This window comes from Aquarana catesbeiana, linkage group LG01 (assembly GCF_042186555.1).
Source record: "Aquarana catesbeiana isolate 2022-GZ linkage group LG01, ASM4218655v1, whole genome shotgun sequence".
NCBI lineage: Eukaryota > Metazoa > Chordata > Amphibia > Anura > Ranidae > Aquarana > Aquarana catesbeiana.
Genome location: NC_133324.1, coordinates 780,387,424 through 780,413,726, shown reverse-complemented (window position 1 = coordinate 780,413,726; position 26,303 = coordinate 780,387,424). Strand labels below are relative to the sequence as shown.

The 26,303-nt window shown below is 41.0% G+C and overlaps 1 protein-coding gene across 2 annotated transcripts in view; it reads left to right on the top strand.

Annotated features, from left to right (window-relative positions):
• Window positions 1-26,303, top strand: part of GPM6A (glycoprotein M6A) — a 350,691-nt gene that overhangs the window by 290,540 nt on the left and 33,848 nt on the right. For both annotated transcript variants that reach the window (XM_073606557.1, XM_073606549.1), the window contains exon 3: window positions 16,537-16,693. In XM_073606557.1, coding sequence (XP_073462658.1) covers window positions 16,537-16,693 — 157 coding nt within the window. The remainder of the gene's footprint in view (window positions 1-16,536; window positions 16,694-26,303) is intronic.

The following is a 26,303-nucleotide window of genomic DNA, read 5'->3' as shown; positions in this document are numbered from 1 at the left end:
TCAAAATTTTACCAGGTTGATGTCCAATCTTCTGCTTGTTTTCTCCACGGCTCTCTGAAGTTGGGTCTTTTGACTCTTGTTGTTGGACATGTTGGCACAGTTCTGTGTGCCTCGCTATTGTCAAGCCTTCATATTCATTGACTTCCCTGTAAATTTCATATCTTGGAGTACAGTATAGGATACAGGGCACGCTCCTTTCCATTCCTTGGTTTACTCTCCATTGCTTGCTGCAAAACTGAGGACTCACAGAGTTAAGTAGGATTAGAGGAGGGGTGCCTGGGAAGTGTGTCCTCTAAAGCTTTTTAAGCATCCAATCACCTTAAACTACACATCTGTAATCCATGGTATATGAATATTGTGCCTGTATCCTGTACTGTACTCCAAAATATGGAATTTACAGGTAAGTCTAAAGTCTTTTTATTTTTTTTAGATTTGGGTAGGTATAAGAAGGGATAAATATCCTTTCAATGAGGGGAACACATTTCACAGGGACTGGGACAGTTAGCAATATAATTCACATTTTCCCATTGGAGATATTTTTATTCACTTAGAGTGGCCATATACATCTCAAATTTCAGCTGCTTCATGCTGAATCGGCCCAAATTTGCTCTGTGGTTGGCCCTGTCAACAATACCCAGATCGGCAAAAGACATTTTTTTTAACCACTTTAGCCCCGGAAGGATTTGCCCCCTTCCTAACCAGATAATTTTTTGCGATACGACACTGCGTCGCTTTAGCTGACAATCACAATAAGCGTATATTGATTGATTTGCGCATAAGTTATAGCGTCTACAAAATAGGGGATAGATTTATGTCATTTTTATTATTATTTTTTTTTACCAGTAATGGCGGCGAGCTGTGATTTTTAGCAGGACTGTGACATTGCGGCGGACAGATCAGACACTTTTGACACTTTTTTGGGACCATTGACATTTATACAGCGATTAGAGCTAAAAATAGCCACTGATTACTGTATAAATGTCACTGGCAGGGAAGGGGTTAACACTAGGGGGCGATCAAGGGGTTAAATGTGTTCCCTCACTGTGTGTTCTAACTGTGGGGGGATGGGAGCGACTAGAGGAGGAGACATATCGTTGTTCCTACTTAGTAAGAACACACAATCTGTGTCCTCTCCCCTGACAGAACCGGTATTTGTGTGTTTACACACACACATCCCCGTTCTCGTTCAGTCACGAGCGATCGCGGGTGCCCCGGTGGACATCGCGCCCGCCGGGCACGTGCATTGGCGCGCCTGCAATAGAGTCTTAAAGAGCCGACGTATACCTATGGCGATTTGCGCAGCCGTGCCAACCTACCACAGTATAACTGCGGTGGCTGGTCGGCTAGCGTTTAAACAAATTTTTCAAGAAACCCATGTGGAAATTTGTTGGCTGAACAATAGGATATTTGTCCATTTGTGCTGTTAGCATGGATAGAGGAATCTGTTGGATATCTTTTGTTCAGCTGGCCTGTAGGCATGTGGCCAGCTGTATTATCCCTCTGACCACATTCTCAACCCCCCCCCCCCCACACACACACACACACACACACACACACTATATAAAGTTTGGCTGGATTTGGGCTTTAAGATTCCATGGTTTATAATTTATCCTCAAAACTGGCATTCATTGTGTATCACATTGGTTGCTTCAAAGTGTTAAAAATATTTTAAAAGGTTTCTAAGCCTGTAATAGCTTTACTGACAAAGGAAATGGTGCATTATGGACACTAAGGATTGGTCTAAGGCTACATACAACCGAATGCTTACAATGTTAACACAAATTGTAAAGTACAAGTGTAAACCTAATATTGCATAAACACTACTTCCTATTTTCTCCTGTAGGTATTTAGAGCAGGAAGAGTAGTAGGTACTGTATATTGGATGCACTACTTCCATATTTTAGAAGGCATGTTGGGTGGGCCACATAGATACACACTGTGTAAAACACTAAAATTATGAGCTCTTTATTTGTATTCCATGGAAAAAATACTTATCATCTGTTCCCAAATGTTTTCATGTTCAATGAGTTCTAGACTAAACAAATCACAAAAACATCTATAAAATCAGTGTATACTCTATGAAATATATTTTCTTTTTTTCATGTTGTTTCTATTCCTATCTTAGCTGTCACACTTGATTATTTTGTTTGTCTAAAACCCTTGTCATTTTATGATGTATGCCAGGGGTAGGCAACCTTTTGAGCACAGTGTGCCGAAAAATGTTTTCAAAGAAATTGAGCGTGCCGATTTTATAACAAAAAAAAAATCAATGTCACACTTTTATAACGTAAATGCTGTAAACTACTTTAGTAGGGAGAAATTACCATCCTGCACTTTCACACCTCAGATCAGCCCCAATTCTTGCAACTCCACACTTCAGATTAGCCCCAACTCATGCACCTTCACATCTCAGACCACTGTCCCTCCTGCAAATCCTTTTCACCACTGTACCCCCCTGCACATCTGTACCACCACTGTAACCCCCTGCACATCTGCCCTACCACTGTACTACCCTGTACATCTGCCCCACCACTGTAACCTCCTGCTCATCTGCCCCACCACTGTAACCCCCTGCTCATCTGCTGCACCACTGTACCACCCTTCTCATCTACCCCACCAATGTACCCCTTTTCTCATCTGCCCCACCAATGTAACCCCTTTCTCATCTGCCCCACCACTGTATCCCCCTGCTCATCAGCCCCACCACTGTAACCCCCTGCTCATTTGTCCCACCACTGTACCGCCCTGCGCTTCTGTCCCACCACTGTACCACCCTGCTCCTCTGTCCCACCACTGTACGACCACTGTAACTCCCTGCTCATCTGCCCCACCAATGTTCCCCTTTTCTCATCTGCCCCACCACTGTACCTCCTTGCACATCTGCTTCACTGCTGTACCCCCATGCTCTTCTGTCTCACCGCTGAACCATCTTCTCATCTGTCCTAACACTGAACTTATCTGCTCATCTGCCCCACCAGTGTAACCCCCTTTCTCATCTGCCACACCACTGTACCTCCTGCACATCTGCCCCACCTCTGTACCCCCCTGCCCCTCTGCCCCACTGCTGTAACCCCCTACTCATCTGTCCCACCAATGTACTTCCTTTCTCCTCTGCCCCAACACTGAACCCCCCTGCTCATCTTTCCCACCACTGTAACCCCCTTCTCATCTGGCCCAACACTGAACCTCCCCTGCTCATCTGTCCCATCACTTTACCCCCTGCTTTTCTGTCCCACTGCTGAACCCCCTTCTCATCCCTCCCACCACTGTACCCCCTTGCTCTTCTGTCCCACCACTGTAGCTCCCCCTGCTCATCTGCCCCATCAATGTACCCCCTTTCCTCATCTGCCCCACCACTGTACCTCCCTACACATCTGCTCCACCGACGTATCCCTATGCACATGCACTTCTGTCTCACTTCTGAATTCTCTTCTCATCTTTCTTAACACTGAACCCATCTGCTCACCTGCCGCACCACTGTAACCCGCTTTCTCATCTGCCCCACCAATGTTCCTCCTGCACATCTGTCTCACCTCTGTATCTCCCTGCTCTCCTGCCCCACCTTTGTTCCCCCTGCTCTCCTGCCCCACCACTATAACCCCCTGCTCATCTGCCCCACCAATACACCTCCTTTCACATCTGCCCCACTGCTCTACCCCCCTGCTTTTCTGCCCCAACACTGAACCCCCCTATTCATCTGGCCCATCACTGTACCCCCCTGCTCATTGGTCCCACCGCTGAACCCTTTTCTCATCTCTTCCACCACTGTACCTCCCTGCACATCTGCCCCACCGCTGTACCCTCCTGCTCTTCTGTTCCACCTCTGAACCCCTCCTGCTCCATTTCCCCACCGCTGTTCCCTCTTCTCATCTATATAATGCAGAGTGGTGAAAGGAAGAAGAGATGAGACACATCTACCTGTCCTGGCACACTCTTCCTGCTGATCCGCCTCTCGCATACAGCCCACGTGCTTGCTCAGGTCAGGGGCATTTTCTGAAAGCAGTGGGCCTGTGTGCAGGATCATAAGTTGGGCCCCCGCAGCTGAGAAAAAGTGCGGCGCTCTGCTGCTGGGTGTGATTTTCATTGCGCTGAATACTGGCTGTGGCTTAAAGGCAAACAGAATGGAGGGGTTCAGTAGTTAGTGAAGCAAAGCAGTGGCCAATGACAGCCCTCCTCCTGGAAACAGGGACCGCCCCCCCAGCAGAACTGCACCCAATCTCTTCCCCATCACAAAAGCTGACAATCACAGCTACAGCAAAGTTAGAGAACCAAACAATGTTTCCCATCTTTTACAATGTGTGGGGGCAGAGTGCCACCCCCTCAATGCAGGTGCAGGGTGGGAAATTCTGAAATTGGAATGCATTAGTGTCTCACTGACACTTCCCTGCGCTGCTCTGCTGATGGTGAGTTAGTCGAGTGTCGGCAAAAAAGGCTTTGTGTGCCACTTGTGGCACCAGTGTCGGGGTTGCCTACCCCTGATGTATGCCCTTAATCTTGAGCCCATTGTGAGGGAAGTGTAGTCAGGGTAATTGTCTTCAGGCTCAGTAGGGAAGGAGGTTACAAACACATTTTCAGACAAGTGCCACAAATATAATTCTGACTTCCTGAAAGAAACAAAAAGCTTAACTATACTACATTGTCACTTTGTATTTGTTTTGTTCTTGTTTTTTTTTTTTTTGTCTTATTCTCCTTTGTATTTGTATTCAAATTTTTGTGAGGTGAATGTAACCTGTATTAATTTCTATATTAAAGTATCTAGTGCAGCTGCAAGCTTTGGATTTAACACACTAAATAAAAGTGTCCATCCTTTTTTTCTATCATTTTGGTCTTTCCAATTTTCATAGCAACTGTATGTTAAAATGTGAAGAAACATGAATAGGCTTGTCCCAGGTTTTGCGTTTGACTATATATTTTTCTTAGAAAATCTTTTAATTTAACCCGGAGTTTCCAAGCTTTTTATTCACAGTGGTATCCAGATCTTTACAATAGTACAGTTAATATGACTTAGCTTATCAAAGAAGTATGGGTGCTGCCATTGCATGCCCCCTTCTTAAATTGCTAGGTGCTTGACTTGTGTCTGGATTCAGCATAGTTTTGTCACAAACTTAAGCACGTTGTAGATGAATGTCAGATAAGAACTACTTATCTCTATAACTGTTCCAGGTCAGTGACTCAAAATACATTGAAGTCACTGTGGGCGGCACAGTGGTGTAGTGGTTAGCACTCTCGCCTAGCAGTAAAAAGGGTCGCTGGTTCGAATCCCAACCACGACACTACCTGCCTGGAGTTTGCATGTTCTCCCTGTGCCTGCGTGGGTTTCCTCCGGGTGCTCCGGTTTCCTCCCACACTCCAAAGACATGCTGGTAGGTTAATTGGCTTCTGTCCAAAATTGGCCCTGGTATATGAATGGGGACCTTGGATTGAGGGTAGGGACTGATGTGAGTGTGCGATGTACAGGGTTAGGGACAATGGTCAGGGTTGTAGACACACACTCACTCAGGTTGAACTGGATGGACTGGTGTCTTTATTCAACCTTACTAACTATGTGATAACTATGTGAAAGTATCAGAATAGCAGTCAGGGAACTAGAACTCCTAAAGAGGAGCTCAGTAATGGCAACCTCACTTAATCTCTCAAGGCCCTCTCTTCAAGAATAGCGTTAGAGCTGAACAAACTCTCCTGTGCTATAGAGACACCTTCGAGGTATTATCTGCAACCAAACATTTTATGAAGATTTACTGAGGCAACTGTGGATTCCGCAAACCTACTGAAATATGTAAACAATATGGCTAAATTTTGCTACCTGGATTGTTAGAATGCTGAGGACAGCCTTCTCCCAGGAATCTCTTCCTGATTCTGTGAAGGAAGCAATTATAATAATAATTCCTAAGCCAGGCAAAGACGCCCAATATCCTGAATCGTATAGGCACATCTCCCTTCTTAATGCAGTCATGAAAATCCTAGCTCTGGAGCTAGCTAACAGACTTACAAAATATATATCTAAACTTATTCTTAGGGACCAATCAGGGTTTATCCCAGCTAGATCCACAGCTACAAATATTAGGAGGCTGTTCCTCAATACGCAGTTATCTTCTGAAAACTTGGGGGGAAGAGCTGTGCTAACACTAGATGTCACCAAGGCTTTTGACAGCGTGCAGTGGCTCTTTATCTGGAAGACCATACGAGCGTTTGGCATAGGGCTTTTCTTCATTAAGTGGATACAGTTACTGTACTCTTCCCCTAAAGCTAGGAAAATAATTAACAGGGCTTTAGCCTCCATCGAGGCACAAGGCAGGGATGTCCGTTGTGTCCACTGCTGTTTGCTCTGGCAGTGGGGCCTCTAGCAATAGCAGTCAGGCACGCTACTAATATTGTTGGATTCAGGTGCTGCAAAGGTAGAATGAGCCTCTATGCGGATGACACCTCGCTATACACATCAATCACTAATTTCCCTAATGAATATTATATCTTATTTTGGCAAATTCCTAGGGTTCAGAATCAGTTTAGGATAAATCTATGTTGCTCCCTTTGGATCTACTAGCAGGGATTACCCCCTGTTCCCTCTAAATTAAAATTGTTGACTTAAAAATTTAGGAGTAATCATTTGCCTGGTGGTATCTAACTATCTGGAATTAAATGTATTCTCTCTGTTAGCTAAATTTAAGCATAAATAAATACATTTTATGCACGTATGGGGATTAATAAATGTTATCTTTATAATGCAGTAAATGGGGATGGGGAGGGAAGCAGTGAAGTAGGGCTGCTGAGGGGAGCTGAGGAGATGTGGGGGGGTTCAGTCTAGTTTGCAATAGTGGCATCTCCAAGTTTTAGCTATGCTAGTGAATGTAACGGTGGTAATTAAGATACTAAGGTTTATTTACTAAAGCTGGAGAATGCAATGCAAGAGAATGCAAAATCAGACTCACTTCTGCATAGAAACCAATCAGCTTTCAGATTTTATTGCCAAAGCTTAATTGAACAAGCTGATTGGTTTCTATGCTGAAGTGAGCCTGATTTTGCACTCTCCAGCTTTAATAAATAAACTCCACTGGCTTTAACAAGCACAATGGATTTGGGGAATGTAACAAGTCAAATAAGCCAAACAGTTTACAGGAGCCTACCTGTTGTAAAAAGATAAACAGTACTGTTTAATGTTGATGTGTTACATATTATACATCCATAGGTGTGCCTGGGCACACCCTAATCGCCCTGTGTGGTGCCAACTCCCCCTACTGTTCTGGCTTCCCTCCAAGATTATGCCTATGAGTAAGCTGTTTGCTGCATATATGCATAATCTGCCTTTTGCCCAGATATCAACATTAATATTTTTACAGCCCAACTCCACCTGTATCAGTTTGGTTTCAATTTTTTTGTGTGTCTATATCTGCCAAACATTTAACACCCCCCTCCCCCCAGACTGACAATGCTGTTGTGCCTCCTATTCATTCATCCAGAGTTGTGTCTCGCTAATACGGAAGATGTGTTACTGACCAGATCACCAGGGGAAAACAGAGGGGGAATAAGCCAGAGAAAAGAAAACTGATGCAGTGTAATGATTCGTAAGCTGCAATATAATCCTTTTTTGGTTTTGGGTTTAATACCCTTACATCCAGGTCCATTGCTGATGTTGTTTCCTCCTGCGAGGACCACTAATCCAGTGCCACTTGTTAACCTCTTGCTGTCTGGTCTCATTCATTCCCATTAGTCCAACATTTTCTCTCTTTTGGATCCTAAAAGGACCCCTCCACTGGCCGGCCATTGGGAATTGTCCACATCAGACAGTGATGTGAATACCTGGAAGAAGGACCCCTTCAGGACCCAGCGCTGGCTGATCATGTGACTGTGGCTTTAGGTAAGTAAAAATGGGGGTTTAGAGAGGTTTTTCTTTTTAGTCCCAGATCAGATTGAAAGGGGTAGTAGGGATTTTTGGAAGGGAGGGGGTGGGGGTTCATTTTTCCTGGAGTTTTGCTTTAATGGTTTTCTGGTGAAATGCAGCTTTTTGTTTGTGTCAGTGGCCTCTAGTTGATACAACTATACTAAAACCTAAATAACAATGATGTTGATGATAATAAGATATAATGTGAATTATTGTTATCAATGTCTTTATTATATTAATGTGGGAAATTGTGACTGGCACATTACCTGATCAACATATTGGCTTTATGTTCCATTTGTCATTCTAATCACTGGTCTATGGACTTCTGATTAATACAACCATACTATTTGCATTTACATTGCTCTATTATTGGCTCCATAACAAAATGTGTTTACAAAGTCGCTTGTATGATGGAGTTTTTTGCTTCCCAGGGATTGTAGACCCAGATTATAAACTAATCAGTCTGTATCCAAAAATAACAGGTGACAAATATGGTACTATAATCGATGACGTAGATGCGCATTCACTAAAAATATGATTCATAGTTTAGGTGTGGTCCCTTGAAGAGGTTTCAAGACAGCATTAATTTAAGAGGGTATATTTAAAAAATGGAATGACTAAAAACAGCTTATTTTCTGTTATTGTTGACCAAAAACTACAGTTGTCACATGTTTTGTCTCCAACATAAATTCACTGATTAATCACTTCAGGTGATGAAATTCACAGCAAAGGAGCAATATATATCACTTTGTAATTAAAGTGTTTCTTTTAATATACAAGAAAAAGAAATCCCAGATCCAATCTAACACTTAAATCATCCAAAAAATGTAATAATGAATGTGAGAGTAACTTTACAGGAGATTTTTTCAGTCCTCTTCACAGGCATACAGAGGGTAGTAAAAGGACTTGTCCATGTAGGCTTCAACTTTTATAGGAACAGTCTAAAAGACAAGCTTCTGCATATCTTAGTTCAAGCCATTAGTCAACTTTTTTGAAGCCCTTAAAGCATCATTCAGCTGCAGTATGTGGAGGGTAGGCACATATACTAAAGGGAGCATTGACTGTCACTTTAAGCAAGCTGCTAGAAGGCTTAAAGCACTAGTGATGAGTTTGAATTTAGGCTTGGGTGCAGTCTGAACCTAAATTTCTATAAACCCAGAAGTTACCTGTTGTTGTTGGGCGAATGAGCTGCGGATGGGTGATCCCCAATAGCTGACATACACAAAGGGACAGGGATGCTTGTGCCATCATTGATCTAATATGGGCAAATTGTCATATTAGCTCAATGTGAATGACACCTATTGAAAAGGAAGCAAAAGTCTTTCTCTTTAATTGTACCTACAGGTAAGCTTATAATAAGGCTTACCTGTAGGTACTGTAAATATCTCCTAAACTTGCACCGTTTAGGAAATATTTATTATACACGCTGCCGCCGATGTCATAGGCGCATGCGAATTGAAGGAACAGCCCGCTCGAGCCCTTTCTTCAGGGCCTGTGCTGTAACCAATGGCACCCGCGCACATGTGTGGCAATGACGTAATCACGGCTTCGGCCAATCACAGCGATGAAGTCCACGAAACCGGAAGTAACTCCGGGAAACATGACGGCTGTGTGAGCAGTGTGTCGGTGCCGATCCAGGGCATCGTTGTAAGGTAAGTATTTGAAAATGAGCTAGTATGCAATGCATACTAGCTCATTATGCTGAGGTTTACAACCTCTTTATGATCCATATTTAACATCCCCATTTCTGGAACTAAAGCTTTCTTTAAAGGCTTTAGTAAACCTGACAACAAACACTGTCAACAGATGTCAAAGCCCATACCATGTATAATTATATTGCAAGGAGAAACTAATCTCTTTTTTTTCAGACTTGCATCCAAAACACAATGCAGAAGAAGTTTTTATCTAAATGTCACCAGCTGCTTAACCGCTTCCCATCTGGCCAATGCATATAAATGGCCAGGGAGGAGCAGTTTCGATGCGGATGGATGTACCTGTACGTCGCTTGGAATCAGCGATTCGTGCACAGTTCACAGAGCACGCACCCGGAGCATTGGGATAGCGGTGTCGCTCGGGCACAGCGGATCACATGACCAGGTAAAGGAACAATGAAATTGGTCCTGTACCATATGATTGCTGTGTCCAATCCCATTGTAAACATTGAAAGTGAAAGTAAACATAGGATATCTCTTCTCCCACAGAGATTGACTGTGAGAGGAGTGAGAACCCTTACAGCAGCCTGTGAGTGTACTCTGCATGTCACACTGCATTTACACACACAGACACCAGTGCCAGCCACCCCACAGTGTCACTAATCACTGCCCCCAGTGTAGTGCAAATAAACAGTGCAGTCAGCCCCCTGTCATCTGTTACACCTGTCCCAGTGTCACCAGTGCTGCCAGTAACACTGTAACTTATAACTAGCTACATCAGTCAGTGTCACCAGACCATCGCCGCCAACCAGTGTCCCTGACTGAAGTAACACCAGACCGCCATACACCATACCAGCATCCTGATCACCACCATACCAGCATCCTGATCACTGCCATATGCCAAACCAGTGTCCTGGTCACCATCATACCCCATACCAGCGTCTTAATCACCACCATACTTCATACCAGCGTCCTAATCACCGATATACCTCATACCAGTATCCTGTTTACCACTATATGCCATACCAGCATCCTGATCACTAGCATATGCCATACCAGTGTCCTGATCTCTGCCATACCTCATACCAGCATCCTGATCACTGCCATATGCCATACCAGTGTCCTGATTAGCACATTACCAGCGTCCTAATCACTGCCATACCAGCATCCTGATCACCATCATACCAATACAGGTGTCAACAGAGCCAGTGTCCCCAATTGTTTCCACTGTCCAGGTGCTCCATTGCCTCCAAAACTGTGATAAGTAGTCAGGAAATTAGATGCATAATTTATGCCCCTAGAAAGCCTTAAGGTGCTCTTTGGATTTTGAGTTTCTCTGTGTGGCTAGGCTGTGAAAAAGTCTCACCCATGTGGTATCCCTATACTTGAGAGAAGTAGTAAAAATGTGTTTTGAGGTGTAATTCTAAGTATGCCTATGTTGTGTAGTATAAATATCTTATTAACCACCTCAATACAGGGCACTTTCACCCCCTTCCTGCCCAAGCCATTTTTCAGTTTTCAGCGCTGTCACACTTTGAATGACAATTGCGCGGTCATGTTACACTGCACCCTAATTAAATTTTTATCATTTTTTCCCCACAAATAGAACTTTCTTTTGGTGGTATTTGATCACATCTGTGTTGATCACATCTGTGACAATTTTGAAAAAACACAATATTTTTTATTTTTTGCTATAATAAATATCCAATTTTTTTTTTTTTAACAAATTTTTTCCTCAGTTTAGGCTGATATGTATTCTTCTACATATTTTTGGTAAAAAAAAAATCGCGATAAGTGTATATTGATTGGTTTGCGCAAAAGTTATAGTGTCTACAAAATAGGGGATAGATTTATAGCATTTTTATTTATTTATTTATTTATTACTAGTAATGGCGGCGATCTGCGATTTTTATTGTGACTGCGATATTGCAGCGGACATATCGGACACTTTTGACACATTTTTGGGACCGTTCACATTTATACAGCGATCCGTGCTATGAAAATGCATTGATTACTGTGTAAATGTGACTGGCAGGGAAGGGGTTAACACTAGGGAGTGATCAAGGGGTTAATGTGTGTCCTAGGGAGGTCATTCTAACTGTGGGGGGAGGGGACTGACTGGGGGAGGTGACCGATTGGTGTCCCTATGTACAAGGGACACACCATTGGTCTCCTCTCCTCCCTGACAGGACGTGGATCTGTGTTTACATACACAGATCCATGGTCCTGCTCTGTTACCCGGCAATCTCAGGTGCCCGGCAGGCATCGCGGCCGCCGGGCACGCGCACTGGGTCACGAGCAACGCAGCGGGTGCGTGCGCCCCCTAGTGGCTCGGGAGGGCGATCGCGTCATATGACGTCCGCCCAGAACAAGAGCTGCCTCGTCCCGCCGTCATATGACGGTGGGCGGTAGCTTAGTGGTTAATTGACAGCTTTGTGTAAAAAAACACATTTTCATTCCACATTTTCCAAAAACTTGTGACAGAAAAATTATATTTTCAAAAGACTCATTATGATTCTTCGGGGTGTATTCTTTCCAAAACATGGTCATTTTGTGGGTGTTTCCATTGTCCTGGTGCTCCAGGGCCCTCAAAAATGTGATAAGTAGTCAGATAATTTGATTAATCATTAATGCGTAATTTATGCCCTTGGTATGCCTAAAGGTGCTTTATGGGTTTTAGCCTCTCTATGTGGCTAGGCTGTGAGGAAGTCCCACACATGTGGTATCAGGAGGAGTAGCAGAATGTGTTTTGGGGTGTAATTAGAAGTGTGCCTATGCTGTGTGTGATTTAACTTGTTAAAATGATAACTTTGTGAAAAAACAAATTTTATTTTTTTTAATCGTTCTTTAATTTTCCAAAGAGTTTTTTGAAAAAAAAAAAATACAACTTCCAAAAAACTCACCATGCCTCCTACTAAATACCTCGGATTGTCTACTTTACAAAAAGTTTTGTACTGACCTTACATTTTAGGACCTCAAGAAATGAGAAAGGCCAAACATAAGGATTGATCAATTTTCAATTATAGATATCGTGTTTTGCAGACTCTATAACTTTCACACAGACTAAATCATTTACACCTATTTGTTTTGTTTTTTTTTAATCAAAGAAATGTAGCAGAATACATTTATGAAGAATGAATATTTATTTGCAAAATGTTATAACAGAAGCTAAGAAAAATTAGGTTCATTTTTCCACAATTTTTGGTATTTTTTCGCTTATATCGCAAAAAAATAAAATGAAATGCCACCAAAAGAAACCTCTATCTGTCTCAAAAAATGACCTAAAATTTATTTGAGTACAGTATTAAATGACTGAGTAATTGTCATTCAAAGTGACAGCGCTGAAATCTGAAAAGTGGTCTGAACTGGAAGAGGGTGAAAGTATCTGGACTTAAAGTGGTTAACAAACATTTTCATTTGTAAAATAGTTTTAAAGACACAAAACACATATTAAAATCATAGGTTTACCTATTAAAACAAGCTGTACCCTAAACACTCCTTCCAATAGAAAAAAAATGCATAAATACATCCTAAGGCATAAATATATATACTGTATACTAACTCATAATAAATGTATTTAAAGAGGAAGTAAACTTCCATCTTTGAATTTTACCTGTACGTAAGCCTATAAGAAGGAATGTCCACACATAAGTTTCTATAGGGACCACTGAGACCACATGTGTATTGCTTTCACATTATCCTCAGGTCTCCACGTGGATTTAACCTGCATTCTATAGTATGAAGGTATGTCCAAACCCAGATTACTACAGGGGCCACTGAGGCCACATATACATGGCTTATCACCCATATTGCTAGAAGCCCATTAAATTGATGACCATAAAGAGTATAAAAGTTCACTCACTCTCATGAGACTTCAAATTGAAGAAACGTCATTCCATGTATAAAAGCAAAAGTTTATCCATAAAAGGAGAATATAGAGAGAACCACCACAGGATCAATGAGAGAGAAAATGGGAGAGAAAAAGTGTCTGACCAGTTTTGTTGTTATCCCAACTTCCTCAGAGACTACCTAACCCACAATAGTGTGTTATATCCCTAAATACCAGGATAGGCAATAATTGGTCATGGCAATCACACTTGTAAACAAAGGCTGAATGGTCCAGCCTTTGAGCAATTCCCTCTCATAGAATTTGTGAGCTGTGAGAGAAAGCTGATTGCTTACTACAGTCAGCAACCACAGTATCACTATGGTGACATTGTACTGCTGTGGGGGTGACCAGGTTAAATGGCTGGCTGCTCTGATATCACTGTATGTCTGTGCAGCCAGCAATTGTCTCTGATCACTGTGACAGCAGTACAATTCCACCAGACCAGTGCAGTCAGTCACAGTGTCTTGAGTCACCACCACACCAGTCCCAGTGTGACCATAAGGCCTTGTTCACATGTCAGGTGCTGTCTGAAGAGCGATCCGTGCTTGGATCACTTAAATGGGTTTGCGATTGGTGGGCACCATGCCCACCAAGAGTGACAGTGGGTATCAGTTCTGCAACAGCTGTAAAGCATTGCTGCCAAGTCATGTGTATACCCCTGTCGGCTGCCTCTACAGCTAAAGGGGGTAGTGGTTGGGGGACACTAAAACCACGGCTCAGCCATGAGGTTTAAACACCCCCATCCTCACATGTGAATGAGCCCTCATAATGAAGCCAGTCACAGTGTCTCCGATCACCACTACACAATTCACAGTGACAAATAATTTTATAATTAAGAAGTTAGATTTATGTATGCTATTTTAGTGATTTTTTAGCTATTAGGAGCCATTTATGCTCCTAGAAAGCCTAAAGGTGCTCCTTGAATTTTGGGCTCCTCTATGTGGCTAGGCTGTGAAAAAGTCTCACAAATTTGGTCTCACCATACTTGGGAGAAGTAGTAAAATGTGTTTTGCAATGTTTACTTTCCAAAATGGGGTCATTTTGTAGGTGTTTCTCCTGTCCTGGCACTCCAGGGATTCAAGAAATATGATAGGTAGTTTTGAAATTACATGCATAATTTATACTTCGTGAAAGCCCAAAGGTGCTTCTTGGATTTTGGGCCCTTCTGTGCCTCTAGGCTTTGAAAAAGTCTCACAGATGTGGTATCCCCAAACTCGGGAGGAGTAGCAGAATGTGTTTTGTTTCAATTGCAAGTATGACTATTCTGTGTATGAGAAATAACTGTGTTTAAAATGTGTTAAAATTACTTTATATGACAACGCTGAAAACTGAAAAATGGCCTTGACTGAAAGAGGATGAAACAGTCTGGCATACAGTGGTTAAATGCTTTAACAAAGTTAGTTAAAGTGGTTCTAATGGCAGACGTTTTTTCACCTTAAAGCGGACCTTCGGTCATTTTTTCATCTTTCCATCTATTAAATCTTCTGCCCTTGTTGTTTTAACTTTGGATAGTAAAACATTTTTGTTCTGCCAGTAAATACCTTATACAGCCCACTTCCTGTTTCATGTCTGGAAAAAAGCCTAGGCTTATGACATCATACACAGCTCTCTCTCAGGAAGGGAGGGGGGGATGAGTCATAAGAGGGACAATGAAAGCTGCAGAGCTGGAGGTGTGCCTCTGTGTGTCTGTGTAAATCCAGGAAGTGAACAGGCAGCAGCTTCAGCTGCCCACATTTAAAATGATTGCAGCAGACTCAGTGGAGGGAGATTTCTGCAGCATATTTGGCAAGTACAGAATCACAGTATATATAAAATAATATGCAAAGTGGTTGGAGGGAAGCTTCAGAATGGCAAAGATATTTTTATTACAAATTATGTGAGCAGACTACAGTTCCTCTTTAATGCATTCTATTCTAAAAGATTTAAAAATGCTTAACAAAAGCATGGTGTACATACTGCTACAAGTTGAAGGCCGGGTAAACATGGCCTACTGTTGTTTTCTAGCACAGAGTACTAAGTAATGCAGCTGTGTGGTGGTGAAAAAGCATGAATTGTCAGTGAACCTTCAGATTCAGGATAAAGAAGCACTTTTCTAATATTGAATATGATAAATTATATTTCCATACCGCGCTCATAAACCATATTGACATGTGCAAATAAATACAATATAAAGTCCATAAACCACCACCAAAAATCTTGAATCAAATGAGAGTGAAGTAATCCTGTGAAAAAATATAGTGCCGTCTTCCATCGATCAATGGGCAAACAGCCTACTCACGAAACCAACATGACACCCATTACAGGTAGTCAAATACGCATGAATGGCAAAGAGATGTGTTCTAGTGGTGGTTTATGGACTTTATATTGTATTTATTTGCACATATCAATATGGTTTATGAGTGTGGTATGGAAATATAATTTATCAAATTCAATTTATTTCTTTTTCACTTATTAGACCTATGGTCTTACTACGGGCTGCTCTTTGTACCAATTGTATTTTTCATTTTGTATTAAATTTGTATAATTTTGTTTATAATTATATTGGTTTAGGGTGCATGGCTTCAAAATGTTTTTTTAACCCTATTCATTACTTTTCTAATATTGTATGCTAACTAACTCTAGATTTTTATAATCTGGTTTAAGTGGTGCTTTCCACCATCTTTTTTCTTATTAGGTTTTCAGATATACCACTTTTGCTACATAACCTCTATTGCCTAAGTAGGAATTTTCCAATTCTATACATTGTTGAAATACTGCAGCTGAGGATTTAGGAGGTGGAGGTACAAAGCAGCTCAGCAATAATTGGTTCTGTATGGGAACAATTTTTTGTTGGCACATATTTCATATCCTGGGCTGATAATTATTGCTGAACTGCTTTGTACTTCTAGCACCTGATTCCTCATTATCATCCCTGAAGTGCTATAGTTTCTTTTAAAACCATTGCCCATAATAAACCTGTTTCACTCCATCCTGAGAGCAAGTGGAACCTTGCTATTTATTCATTTATTTTCAGATGTTTGGTGGAGTTGTTTCAGTGACCTGGACATCTTGTTTATTTTGACGGATTTAGGGACTACTTTTATTCAGCTAACTAGTGTTCCCTTCCTTTTTCTTTTCAGGATTGATATCTTCAAATATGTCATCTATGGCATAGCAGCTGCATTCTTTGTCTATGGAATTTTACTGATGGTGGAAGGATTCTTCACAACCGGAGCCATTAAGGATCTCTATGGAGATTTCAAAATCACAACCTGTGGCCGATGTGTGAGCGCATGGGTATGTTTATCTTTAAAAAATATAGCTCAGAAAAAATGTTTGTGTGCACATGAGTGTTAACAGAATGAGAAATCAATGACCAGACAGCTTTTTTGTATAGTTTACACAATATAGATTATTACTTAAAGGTATATTCCAGAGAAAATTTATGGCTGTGACTTTAATCAAACTGTGAATGAAATGGTTATCTGTAAAAAAGATAGTACAGGTACTCCTCACTTAACCACCAGCTTCCGTTCCAATGACCAGGTCATTAAACAAATTGGTTGTTAAACGAGGAGTCACAAGTAATCAATATTTTAAGCATTTTTAACTACTGCACTATATTGTGAAAAAAAGGTCTAAACACACAACTCCAGCTCAATAACGTTGTTTTAATTTGCATAAGTACAGAACACAAACGAAAATTCTGTACTGTACTGTACAATACAATGATGTATAGCGCGTTGTTCGGGTGAGGAGAGCTGGTCGCAAAGTCCGAGTGGGCGTTAAACAGGTAAGTCGTTAAACGAGGAGTATCTGTATATACTTTCAATGCTCATGCCGCCAAATACTGATAAAAGAAATAGAAATCACTTCCAGAAGAGTCTTCAGTAATCAGCTCTTCTGGGAGTGTCGATCTCTTATGGTTCTAACTACTATTAGTGCTTTCCCCGTGAATCCCTGCATCTCTACTGTGTTTTACAATTTTCACTGCCTGTCATGTACAGAACTGCTGATGTCAGTAGTTAGATGTTCCTCCCAGCTACTGGTCAGATTCCACCTGGCTTGGACTTTTGGTATGAGGCAGAGCAAAGACATAACACAGCACAGGCACCAGGCAATACTCTACTACCATCTTTCTACTGACCCCTTGAAGCAGACTATGGGGTAGATTTACTAAAACTGGAGCACTCAGAGTCCATGCAGCTGTGCTTGGTAGCCATTGGGCTTCCAATTCCAGCTTGTTTAATTAAGCTTTGGCAATAAAACCTGGAAGCTGATTGGCTTCTATGCAAAGATAGACCAGATTTTGCACTCTTTGGTGTCAGTAAATAACCCCCACTGTGTGCTATGGCTCTCTGCTTTCACTTGTTGCTTAGAATTTCTCCTAAACCAGTTTATGACCAGAGGTCATTGAAATCCAGATGCTCACACCAAATTTAGTGTCAGTATACCTCGGTTAATATGTTTTAATAAATGTCTTGCTTATGTTTTTTGTAATGTAAGCTGACAAATAGCTGGAATTGTTTAAATAAATACATTACTTAGCGGTTTTTAATAATTTTTAGAACTTTTTAAACAAATGAATGAATGATTTTTTTTAGTCAAATATATTGCACAAAGGGAGCTGTAGTTTTCTGTCTGAAGCTGTCAGTGTGCCTTGTTTGTGGTAAGAACTGAACCAGTAGCTGAACAAACCAATGTGATCACCATGATTGGCTGTCATAGTGAACACATAATCAAGAACAAATCATTATGGTTCCTGCTGGTTAGTGTGATTAGTGTGACACCAACTTCTATAATAGAATGTAACCTCAAGTATCTGCTGCACAGATTGCGAGTGGAAAGCCTTTAAAGTAAAACAAATACAGTAAATAATTCCAATTGGTATATTATTTTAAGGCCTTATGCACACTTTGCGTTTGAATTTTTCCTCTGAATGTCCACTCCTGGCAGGAAAAGACAGCTTAAAAAACAGAGCCTAAACCCATGTATTGCACGTGTTTAGTCACATCAAGCATTTGAGCATTTATGAATTTCTTTGGCCAGAATGTTCATTTATTTTGGCCATTGGAATAAATGAATGCTCAAGAGCTAAACGCGTCTAGCCTTTAAGCATGTTTAGATGCAGTTAGGCATGTTTATGCACATTTAGCATCTTTTTTGCTCAAAAGCTTCTCTCCTGAATGCGCTGGTGATATTTTTTTTTTTTCAGCCTGTAAATGCTCCTCTTCTAATATGCCTGTATATGCATATTGTGCATAGACACACAAGCTAACATAGAGGTGCATTTACAGGCAGAAAAAAATGCCAAAAAACAGATGAAAAAAAAATGTAAAAGCAGCATTTTTTAAGCACATTTTAGGCACATATATCTGCAGTGTTTTCTTATCTCTCTGCCAAGCACTATATCCCGTAGTTGTCTCCTGCTCTGTTCTTCTGTTATCAGCCTGAATACTCCTGACAAGTTCTCCGTCACATATGATAAAAGCAGCCTGAGTTTTGTGTGGTTCTCAACCTTCTAGTACCATGACCCCTTGATAAAATTTCCCAAGTTGTGGGGACCCCTAACAGTAAAATTATTTTCGTAGTGTGGGTTGTCAGCACCAAAGGCAAGAGAAGTAATTTGCACCCCTAACCCACAGACATTTAGCGCTCCCTGAGTCCCTTCCACCTGTACAGTATTAAAACCCCTTATGGTAGATTTTAGGGTGTACCACCCTTTCTCTTTGTTTGTCTTTCTTTCCCTTTTATCCCTGTCTATCCTAATTTCTTGTCCCCCCCCCCACTCGCTCTAGTTGTCTTTTTCCTATTCGTTCTCTCCCTTTTTCTTTTCCTCCCCCTCTTTTCCTCTCCCTTCCATGTATTCTCTATTTTTATTACTTCTCTTACGCCTTGGGGGATGGGGGGAATGAGATGAGTGGCAGTGCTGGTGAGGGGTGGGATGAGTGGCAGTGCTGGGGGGAGTTCTGATCAGCCAACTTAGGTGCTCTTTAACAAGGTCATCTGCTGATCTGAGAACTGTAGTGGGGGCTTTTAACGGCAAATCTAATCACAGGTAGTGTTACTCACTGTGTCTCCGGCTTCACTGTGTCTCCAGCCTGTGGTGTCTCGCAGCAGTGACACCTATGCTGAAGTCAGGAGATAGGGTCTCCTCCAGCCTCCCACTTCACATTCCTCACCAGTCAGCCGACCTCTAGTTTCTGCCTCCCACCCATGCCGTGAACTGAAAGAGCGACTGGGAAGAGGCTGAGGGGACGGCCGCGGGCTCCAGGGACAGCCCTGCTGGGTGGCCGCAAAAAGGCTGGGATAGTGGTGCAAGCTTCAGGAACAGCTCAGTATTTGGTGACCCCTGGCAAATCGTCATTTGACCCCCTCGGGGGTCCCGACCCCCAGATTGAGAACCACTGCTCTAAATAGATTCGCAGAGCTCTGAACTATTCAACGATCAGCTCTGAAAGTCTCTACTTATGAGGAGAGGGGGTATGTGCCTTTCCTCCAATCAGCTGTCTTGGCTGTATGCCCAGACTTCACATCAGTGTTGAACAGGAAGAGAAAACTTCTTAACAGCATCTCAACTTTCTAAACAGTATATAAAGCTGAAGACTGCAGATATACATGTAAAATTTAAGTAGAGAGATTTGTTTAATCTCTGTGTATTATCTGAGGCTGTTCACTTCACTGGGTATATGTGAGGGTTTACATCCACTTTAATGCATTCTATGCATTAAGATAAAAAAACCTACTGTGTGCAGCAGCCCCCCCCTCCCAGCCCACCTAATACTTACCTGAGCCCCATCTCGGTCCAGCGATGTTGCACGAGAGTCTTGGCTGTCTGGGACTCTCCCTCCTTGATGGCTGAGACAGCAGTGGGTGCCATTGGCTTCTACTGCTGTCAATCAAAATCAGTAAGCCAATGAGGAGAGAGAGGGGGCAGGGCTGGGCCACATCTCTGTGTCTGAATGGACACACAGAGCAGAGGCTTGGTTCGGGTGCTCCCAAAGCAAGCTGCTTTCTGTGGGGGCACTCGGCAGGAGGGAGGGGCCAGGAGTGCCGGCGAGGGATCCAAGAAGAGGACCTGGGTAAGGTAAGTATAACATGTTGGTTATTTTTAAACAAAAAAAAAAAACAAGACTTTAATACCACTTTAAGTAGTATTTGTTTGTAAGTAATCTAAAAGTGGGTTACATGATGCTATTAATTAAGATTAAAATTAAAATGAATTGATGGCATCATTATCTACTAATAAAAAACAAAAAATATATGTGTGTAACATCACTGTTCACCAAAATAACAGCTACATGAAATATTATAGCTTAATGATAGAAAGTGACTGCTCCACCAAAATTATACTAGATCCCAATGTGATACTCCGTGTCTGTAACTTGTACCTTATCTATATTATATAGATATCTATATCCTATTAGATGTGACCACTAAATGATACAACAATGTGAAAACATATAAAGTTTATATATGTAGGACTAGATGAACCAATGTCCAATGTGAATAAATAAATCAAATTATACAATTCATTAAAGTGGAGGTCCACCCTAAAAAAGGAAATGGCATTAAAATTCATAAAAAAAAAAAAAAAATTGAAATTTTTTTTTTTTTAACTTACCTGAAACCCCTGTTGCTAGGCAGTCTTCCTAATCTGCCTCTTCCTATTCCGCGGAGTTTCCTCCTCCTAAGGTGAGCAGCCCCATTGCCTTCTGGGACATGTGTGTGTCCCAGGAAACAATGGGGCAATTCACAGAGCGCTGCGCCGCTCGCGCATGTGCAGTAGAAAACTGGCGGTGAAGCCGCAAGGCTCCACTGCCTGTTTCCCTTAGTTAGGATGGAGGTGCCGCCAGCCGGTCCAATGAACGGATCGACCTCGGGGGGGGCCGACATTGCGGGCTTGCTGGACAGGTAAGTGTCCTTATTAAAAGTCAGCAGCTACAGTGTTTGTAGCTGCTGACTTTTAAAAAAAAAAAAAAAAAAAACGGCCGGAACCCTGCTTTAACCACTTCGCATCCAGGCCAATTCTGACACTTCGCTCCTACATGTAAAAACCAAATTTTTTAGAAAATTACATAGAACTCCCAAACATTATATATGTTTTTTTAGCAAAGACCCTAGAGAATACAATGGCGGTCATTGCAACTTTTTATCTCACGCGGTATTTGCGCAGCAATTTTACAAACGCATTTTTTTGAAAAAAAAAACAGTTTCATACTTTAAAAAAAAAAAAAAACAGTGAAGTTAGCCCAATTTTTTTGCATAATGTGAAATATGAAATTACGCCGAGTAAATAGATACCTAACATGTCACGCTTCAAAATTGCACACGCTTGTGGAATGGCGCCAAACTTCGGTACTTAAAAATCCCCATAGGCGGCGCTTTAAAAATTTTTACTGGTTACATGTTTTGAGTTACAGAGGAGGTCTAGGGCTAGAATTATGGCTCTCGCTCTAACATGGGCGGCGACACCTCACATGTGTGGTTTGAACACCGTTTTCATATGTGGGCGGGACTTACGTATGGGTTTGCTTCTGCGTGTGAGCACACAGGGACAGGGGCACTTTAAAAAAAAAAAAAATTATTTTTAATTTTACTTAAAAAATTTTATTTTGACACTTAAAAAAAACAAAAAAAATTGTAAACATCCCTTGTAATAGGAATATGACATGACAGGACCTCTTTACAGTGAGATGTGGGGTCAATAAGACCCCACATCTCACCTCTAGGCTGGAAAGCCTAAAATTAAAAAAAAAAAAAATGATCACAGTTTCCCAGGCGAGGCGGCGACATTTTTTTGAATGCAGAGGCCGGGCATGACGTCATAACATCGCGCCCAGCCTCCAACGATCATTGAGACTCCGGGGACCATCTGGCCTGCCGGAAATATCTATGCTCAACATCCGGGGCCGGCGGATCCGTTCTTCGACACGCCGATCGCAGCAGTGAGTCAGTACAAGCACCGGAGGGTGCCGGGAGGGGGGGGACGTCCCTTTCCGCCGCCCATAAGAACGATCAAGCGGCAGAACAGCCGTTGTGATCATTCTTATGGTGTAGGGAATCACCAGCTGAAAATGCGATATGCTGACAGCTTGCAGTTTCACGGCCGGGCGCACACTGCACATGCTCCAGTCGTGCTGCAGTCTGCTATTGGCCAGGCAATTTTCTGGGACCTGTGATGTGTCCCAGAAGATTGCAGGGAGGGAGGGGCCACCTAGATGGAGAGGAAGAGTCGCCTAGGTGACTGAGAAGCAGAAGTAGGAAGTAGGACAGGAAGTCCCTCTAAAAAGAAGTTACCCTCTCTCCCCTAAAAAAAATGACATGCCAAATGTGGCATGTAAGGGGGCGAGGAGTGCTTAAAGCGGAAGTTCCACTTTTGGGTGGAACTCCGCTTTAATGACCTAAAAGCAAAGAAAACTCCTTTTGCTATAAAGCAAGGGAGTCGAGCAAATCTGGTGAGTGTGGATCTTCACAGCCTCCATAAGGTGGAGACATTGACACTTATGTTACACGGAGCACCATAGCACTGTTTACAAGGAAAATACTTTTGCACAGCCATCACTATATGCACTTTAAATTGTCACCATATATTTTTAGTGAATTGTATTATTTGATGAATTTATTCACAGTGGACATTGGTTCATCTAGTCCTACATATATGCTCTTTATATGTTTTTACATTGTTGTATCATTTACTGATCACATCTAATAGAATATAGATAGCTATATAATATAGGTAAGGTACAAGTTATAAACACGGAGTATCACATTGGGATCTAGTATAATTTTAGCGGAGCAGGCGCTTTGTACCATTAACCTATTTTCCCTCAGCCCCCCAGTGGGCAGATTGCCATTTATTACCTGGGTGTGAGTGCTTTATATCAACATGAAATATTATGACTAAACACTACCTTACACTTAAATATTACACATATGTCATATCTTCATAAACACAATGCTGTGTTTCTCAATACTCTAAAACAGCTGATCTAAAGGTTCCCAATGCAGGAAGTCCTATAGGTGGCCATACCAGTGGGTGTAAGACATTTTGTTGAAAGTAAAAAACCTGTTAAATTATTGCTTGCCAGCTTTGCAATTAAATAAATCATTTTGCCTGACTCGATTGAATCGGAATCACTAAAAACACAAAAAAAAAAAATTATCAGAAGCCTTCTTCTATTGAACTGCTTTCCTGAAGTTGCTGTGCCTATCCTGGGTATTGGGCACTGGAAGCAGCTTGTTTGTGTTGTTAAAGTATTGTTGAAACCCTTTAAAGCGCCTCCTTAGCATACATTTGTGTACCGCTAATACAGTTGCTTCATTCTTAGACCTGTTTTTCTGTACATTGTGAAAAACAAAGAATGACATGAAGTAGCTCACAGCTTTAAATGACACATCGGCAGCTCACTATGATTAGGCATATCAGTTCCGGTTTCTCATTGGTTGCTATGAGTCACTTAGCATTGTTCTTCACATTGTTAAATTGAATCGATCCCATTTCACTATTCTAATAAAAAAAAAAAAAAAAAATATATATATATATATATATATATATATATATATATATATATATATATATATATATAAAGAAATAAACATGGCTATTGTTCTTCACATTGTTAAATTGAATAGATCCCATTTGCATTATTCTAATATATATATATATATATATATATATATATATATATATATATATATATATATATATATATATATATATATATATATATATATATATATATATTAAGAATTAAACATGGCTATTACATTTGGATCATAACTGAGTATAATGAGACATAGACTACTGCAAATTATAGCTTTTATGCTGTACTTATGAGATCTATTTTTATTCTATAATAATTAAAAATAAGCTTTATCAGCTTGGGTTGCATTCACAAACCATTTGAGCCATCAATAGCTGATGATTCATTGATGTGTCTGAGTCTTGCATGTCAGACTGTTCGTTGTCCTGTAGGCATGTGTATTATCTACCCAATTATAAATCTGCCACTGATTAATGTTGCTGTATTCCAGCTTAAAGGTTTTATTTTCCCTTTATTCTGCGGTTTATATTTTGCTCATGTAGAGTGAGAAAGCTCATAAGAGTCAACTAGAGTGAAATGTTCTGCATGAATAAAGTGTGAAGAGTTTTCATTAATGCCTTAGTAATTGGTGCCAAACAATGTCAGTGGATAGGCAGCAGATTCTAATTAGCAGGAACACAGATGGAGTACAGGAAATAAAGAGAGGTTCCTTCTAGATTCCAATTGGATTACGTATTGTATAAAAAATAGGGGCTCTGTTTTACAAAATATAATTAATGCCAGTTTTAGACAATGTAGGGATCAGGGCAGTTATCAGAATAGGGCCCTTGTCAAACCTGTCAGCACGTATCAGCCAATATTAAGCTAAGGTCATATGTAGCAATGTATGCTACAAAAAAATCAGGCATAAAAAACTACAATGATGTTGTAATGATCAGCGAGGAACACAGATTTGTTTTACAGACAGCAAGTGTGGCACCCTGGGCATACAGACTTGCATCCCCATAACAAGAAGTCATACAACATGTAGGCAACCTGTTATTTTAATAACAATCAGCATATCTAAGTGTCAGGTAGATACTTACTCAAAAATGGCCCCACCTCATGAAATGTCAGTTAAAAAACTGATCAGCTTCGGGCTTTTCTGCATCCATGATGCAATTAATGTAAATTAAAAAAAATAATGTCAGATTAGATGATCTCAACGTTCTTCAATATATTTAAAGAGATACTTTCATAGGTGGATGGGGGGCACATTGCTGCAGATAAAAAGTGCAGGCATCTATAAGTGTGTGCCCATACTTGAACCAGCCTCTCAAACCTTCCTGTTGTAGCTAATCAGATTGGTTCATTCATTTCTGTTTCTGAGATATAAAAATCAACAGTTAGATGCAAGTAATACACATTTTGAATAAAATTCAGTAAATAAAGTAAAATATATATTCTCAAGGCTATCTATTTCCATAGAAAGAGTTATCCTGAGTTCAGTTACAGTCTCCACTAAAGAAACTTTTCTCATCCCAGACTGTTCTACCTGATCTTCCTTTTAGCCTTGTTATATTTTACGCTGCACCTGCTGGCTGACCCATCAGAGGGGAGAATTGATTTGCCAAATCTGTTCCTATTGTCAGCTAAGCACATAAACGTACCCACACAGCTAAAGTGGGCACGTATATTTATGTCATAATTGTTGTATCTAGCCTACAGAATACAACGACTGATCAGCTGCAACTGCTTACAACATTCCTATAAAGTTTATCCTTAATTTACAGTTGTATGCAATCACTACTCTTTTTTGCCCTTTTTTGGGGTCTTGACTATTAACCTGTTTAAAATATCTGTGCATTTCATTATAATGTGAATAGAATTACAAAAAGAATGAAGAGCTTTTTAGTCTAAATTTAGATCTACTGTGATAGGATAAGACATTTTGCTTCAATGCTGTTTATCAATATTTATAAGTGTGTGTATTTGCATGCACAGGCATGTTATATAAGTAAGAGGCCATTAAATTAGGTTGTAGACTAGTTAATTGATTTATACATTATACAAATAAAAATAAGCACCTCCTATATCAGTGTTTCTCAACCATTTTTCAGTCAAGGCATCCTTTAAAATTATGCACAATTTTGAGGCACCGCTAATAGTTTTACATATAAGCACCTGTAGGACACCGAACATTAGAGTGTATTTCTTGCAAAGCAAATACCATTTTGCACACTGGTACTGACTAATATTCTAGCATTTGTGCTCACTCATTTTCTCTCCACCATACTGCTACTAAAATGACCCCAATGCTGACAGAGAGGGGTGAGGGGTCAAACGAGGATGCTGTCCAGGTGACAGACGTCCTCCCTATC